This window comes from Podarcis gaigeae (genome assembly GCF_964106915.1).
Source record: "Podarcis gaigeae genome assembly, chromosome: Z".
Lineage (NCBI taxonomy): Eukaryota > Metazoa > Chordata > Lepidosauria > Squamata > Lacertidae > Podarcis > Podarcis gaigeae.
The window spans coordinates 31,395,244-31,400,307 of record NC_139691.1 but is presented as its reverse complement, the minus strand read 5'-3'; the positions used below and the strand labels follow the sequence as shown (position 1 = coordinate 31,400,307).

At 50.0% G+C, this 5,064-nt stretch overlaps 1 protein-coding gene across 1 annotated transcript; it reads left to right on the top strand.

Annotated features, from left to right (window-relative positions):
• Nucleotides 1-1,467: 1,467 nt before the first annotated feature.
• Nucleotides 1,468-4,517, top strand: LOC310836712 (brain-specific homeobox/POU domain protein 3-like). Its single transcript, XM_083722440.1, has 2 exons — nt 1,468-1,643; nt 2,225-4,517. The coding sequence occupies exons 1-2, from the start codon at nt 1,524-1,526 to the stop codon at nt 3,152-3,154; spliced, it is 1,050 nt and encodes a 349-aa protein (XP_083578566.1). The 5' UTR covers nt 1,468-1,523; the 3' UTR covers nt 3,155-4,517.
• The last annotated feature ends 547 nt before the right edge of the window (nt 4,518-5,064 follow it).

Here is a 5,064-nt window from a genome sequence, read left to right as displayed (position 1 = left end):
TAGAAGGTGATTGGGCCAGATCTGGCCCCCAGGCCTTAGTTTGCCTACCCATGGAATAAATTCTAAGGCCACTGTGTCTCAAGTCACATTTGCATACTGTGGTACACGCGGGGGGGGGGGGGATATTATCCCAGTATGCACTACCTGTTTGGTCTCTGCACTTCTACAACCCCTCCCAACTTGTATTCATAAAGCTGTCATCAGTGCATATACTGTCAGCTGCATATATGCAATTGCTGTCTCAAATGCATGTGCCTTAGCTTCACTGAGAAGTACCAGTAAATGTGGTGAAATGTGGTGGTTTTCCTTTTGGACTGAAAAGGTGGTTCGGGGGAAAGCACATTGAAGAGCAGCATTGCTCAAGAAACTACAGGATAGTTCTGTGTGACGTGTGTAAAAAACCGGGGGGGGGGGGAGTGCACTGGAGCCAGAGTAAATGGTAATGTGAAGACAGCCAAAGTTTATCATCTGCTCTTTGGCAGCACTCCATTTTTCTCCATCAGTGGAGAGACACTGAAACAGAGAGTAAGGAGAAGCAGGCTAGCAGCAAGCACAATTTTAGTCTATGTCAGGAGTGGAAACCCAAAAGCCACAACAGGGGAAATACATTCTTGACACATTTTGGTTGGTCCTAACGCAGGTTCTTATTTATAATACGGTAAAAAAGCAAGGAGATCAAGGACAGAAATCAAGACCTCATTTTTACTGGCATAGGCAATTCAAAAGCACAACTTTCAGATACATTGTTTTGGAGGGGGCTTCTAGGACTTCCCCTCCCCGCCCCCCCCCCGTCGGAACTGCTTATCCTTGTATTTCTCTCCCCATATGTCCTGACGCTGATATTTTTTTCTGCTTCCTTAACTCTGCTGCTTGCTGCACGTGAGGTTTAATTCAGATGGGGCTAGAACAGTGGTAGTCAGTGCAAGACTTCTCCCCCCCAACCCCGTTTAACAGAATGAGCAGGAGGTCACTCCACAAAGCCACAACCAAAGGCAATAACTCATTTCCAGGACATGTGACAGTTAAAAAAAATGTTTTTAATGTAGTAATAACAATAATAATAATAATAACAATAACAACAACAACAAATAATGATAATGATATGATGATGATGATGATGATGGTGATGATGATGATGATAATAATAATAATAATAATAATAATAATAATAATAATAATAATAATAAATACAAGAGTAGCACCCTGGCCCTCTTTTTTCTTTGACAAGCCGCCTCCGGGAGCTCTGGCAGCAAAAGGGCGAGCAAGGAGCGTGAGCGCTTCTCCTGCTAAACCAAATAAAATCCCTTTCAGGCTCGGAGATCTCGGAAGTGGGCGGGGCGGAGTCCTGCCGCCGCAGCCAATGGGAGGGCGGCCCGCTGGAAGGGTGTGGTCTGGGCGGCTCTATAATGTCATTGATAGTGCAAGAGCGCCGGCAGAGACAATAAGGGGAGCCGGGCTGGCGCGGTCACCTGCTGGTCTCCTCCTGCTCCTCGCCCGCTGCCGCCGCCACCATAATCACCACCATGATGTCCATGAACAGCAAACAGGCGTTCAGCATGCACCCCATCCTGCACGAGCCCAAGTACACCCACCTCCACTCCAGCTCCGAGGCCATCCGGAGGGCTTGTTTGCCTGCCCCGCAGGTAAGGAACGGGTTCTACGGAAAGGGGATGGAGGTGGGGGAGAGAGGAAAGTGATGGTGGGAGCTAGTATTTCTGTGAAAGGATGTCGGTACCTGGATTCCTTGCTTCCTTTCTCCACCCCTGTGACCCACTCAGTTGGACTGGTTCCTTCTGATTCCCTAGACCGGAGCCTCTGCGAAGGTGCAGATCAAATTTCCAAGTCGGGGGTGCAGGAAGAGGGAAGAGAGGGGCGCGGGACATTTGGGGTGATGGGTGAGCCCGAAAGATAACTCGGGCAAAGTCTGGGAAGAGGAAGAAGACGACTCTGCGGAGATCCGACGGCACTGTCCCGGCCCTTCCTGTTTACCCAAGCCCAGTCCTCCTCTCAAAAGTTGCGTGGCACAAATGAGGAGGGGAGACACGTGGAGGTAGGAAACGGTATACTTTCGGGAAAGAAGGGGGGCAGGAAAGGTTCATTTGATCTATCCCAGCAGCAAGGCGACCCAGCTAGGGTCGGAGGTGGTGGATAGGTGCCCGCTTTCCTTCTCTGGTTGCGTGCCTCTCTCTGAGCTCTGTCCATCTCTCTCCCCACCCCCTTGCAGCTGCAAAGTAACTTCTTCGCCGGCCTGGACGAGACTTTGCTGCGCGGGGCCGAGGCCCTGGCGGCGGTGGACATTGTCTCGCAGAAGAGCCACCCCTTCAAGCCGGACGCCACTTACCACACCATGAGCAGCGTCTCGGTCTCCTGCACGCCCACCTCGTCGTCGGTGCACCTGCACCACCCGTCGGTGCTGAGCGGCCACTCGCACCACGCTCACCATCACCACCATCACCACCAGCCTGCTCAGGGCCTGGATGGCGAGCTGCTGGAGCACCTCAACTCAGCCCTGCCGCTACCGGACGTGGGGGCAGCGCCCGCGCACCCCCACCCGCACGCCCACCTGCCGGCCCTCAATGCCATGGGCCACCCAGCGCACGGCCAGCCGCCCATGGGCATGGGCCACCACCCGCCCCACGGCCTGGCATCGCACACTGTCTTGGCCGGCCCGGAGACAGAGACGGACCCGCGGGAGCTGGAGTCCTTCGCCGAGCGCTTCAAGCAGCGGCGCATCAAGCTGGGCGTGACGCAGGCCGACGTGGGCTCCGCGTTGGCCAACCTCAAGATCCCCGGCGTCGGATGCCTCAGCCAGAGCACCATCTGCCGCTTCGAGTCGCTCACTCTCTCGCACAACAACATGGTGGCCCTCAAGCCCATCCTGGAAGCCTGGCTGGAGGAGGCGGAGCGGGCCCAGCGCGAGAAGATGGCCAAGCCCGAGGTGTACTCGACGGGAGACAAGAAGCGCAAGCGCACCTCCATCGCGGCGCCGGAGAAGCGCTCGCTGGAGGCCTACTTCGCCGTCCAGCCACGGCCTTCGTCGGAGAAGATCGCCGCCATCGCCGAGAAGCTGGATCTGAAGAAGAACGTGGTGAGGGTCTGGTTTTGCAATCAAAGGCAGAAGCAGAAGCGCATGAAATTCTCGGCCGCTTATTGAGGAGAGAGGATGGGGAAAGGGAAGGAAGAGCGGAGGGGGATAGAAGGCAAAAAGGACGCCTAAAACGGAGGGACAATGATGAATCTAAAATTAAAAGGGGTGAAAACATCTCCCACGAGCATGGGGAGCTCTATAGCGCACCCTGTGTTGGACTTACTGGAACTCCCCTGGCCGAGGGGTAAGGAAAGGCAGACACAACTCAACCAGCCCCATCCGAGAGAGAGAGAGAGAGAGAGAGAAAGAAAGAAAGAGAGAATAAAGACTCTTTGTTTACTAAGTAAAAGAACAATGCAAATACTTCAATAGATATATACAGAGGTGAGGGGGGAAACCCCTATGCTACTGTACCATATTCCTGGTGAGTGAAAAAGTTGAGTCTTTTTCGTGGGTTTACTTTTTCTTTTCTTTTTTTAAATGAAAAAAAGGGACTTCATATTTCCATCCCATTTCCATCCCTGTATTTTCAAGCAAACGAGATATGGAGGGGGGAAAGGAAGGAAGCTTGAAACCGAAAGCAAACAAACACTCCCTCTTTCCTCCCGAGTTCCAAAAGTTTGTTTGTTTTTTAACACTTTTTGCTGGCTTCTGTTCGATGAGATTTTTTAATTATTATTACTACTACCCTTGCTCCCATTGGCTTACCTCTCCGGCACTCTTCACCCCATCCCAGACCCGGCTTCGCCTCGCATGCTTCAGCCTTCCGATCCTCTCCTTGCCCCACAGCAAAATCCAACCGCATTCTTTGCAATAAATCTTCTGTTCCTACCTCATCCTTAAAAAAAAAAAAATTAAAAGGGGGGAGGGAGAGAAAAGAAGAGCAAATATCAAAGGAACCTGTCTGGCTGATTTGGAAAACCCGGTGATGGTGGAGAGAGCTTGATTTAAAATTTTGATTTGACTTCACTTGAACTATTTAATCCTGTATAATTTCACTGTACAACCAACAACAACAACAGCGCTTTGACAATCAAATCATTAAATATCGCCTTTATTATTCTTCAAACCTTTGGAATTGCGCTGGGGGGTGGATATGAATGTCGCAAGGGCAGAAGGAGCTCCTTGGTTTCTAACGCACAGCGCAATCCTACGCATCTCTACTTAGAAGTAAATCGTATTGAGTTCAATGGGACTTACTCCCAGGGAAGTGTGCAGATATTGTGACTTCAGGCTTCCCCTTTGCTTCGATGTTTTGAGTTTGTTATTATACAACAAGTCACGCTTTTTGTCGCCCCCACCTGGACCCCCCCTCTCATTTTTGTTTCTAGAATGCAACTATCCATAAGATTGTTTTGTTTTCTGCGGGGTGTGAGGAAGGTAAAATATTCTGATTTATATGTCTTCTTCTTTTAAAAACCAAACACGGTGGTTAACAAAATTAATTATTAGCAAACAACTTCTTCCTCTGCAAAGATTTAACTTGGCACTTTCTAAAACAAAAACAAAAAAAATATTTTTATTTCGTTTCGCTTTGCCTATGTAATAGCAAAATGGTCTCCATGTCACTGTTTTTTAAGGAAAGAAAATAGAAAGATTGTATTATTCGTTTGTGTGAGTGCGTGACGAATGAAATGATGTGTCCATGTATGCTACACAAGTTCAAATAAAACACGCACGTTTTACCTCACCCCGCTCCACGGCTTTGGATGATCTGGGCAGGAAAGGAATGTGAGTCCCGGGATCTAAGCACAACTCAGGTCACCGCCCCCGCCCCCCCGCCCCCCCCGCCCCCTGTTTACAAGCAAAGGTTCTTTATTCTATGTGTCTTGGGTCGAGGAACTATTCGCCTCGATTTTTTTTAAATGTTACAAAGTAGAATGCACAGCGCAAAATGCTGTTGAAAGGAACTAGCTATAGTAAAACCAAGAGGTAGTTTCCCTCCACAATCAACTTGTCTTCCTTGTTGCTGCGCA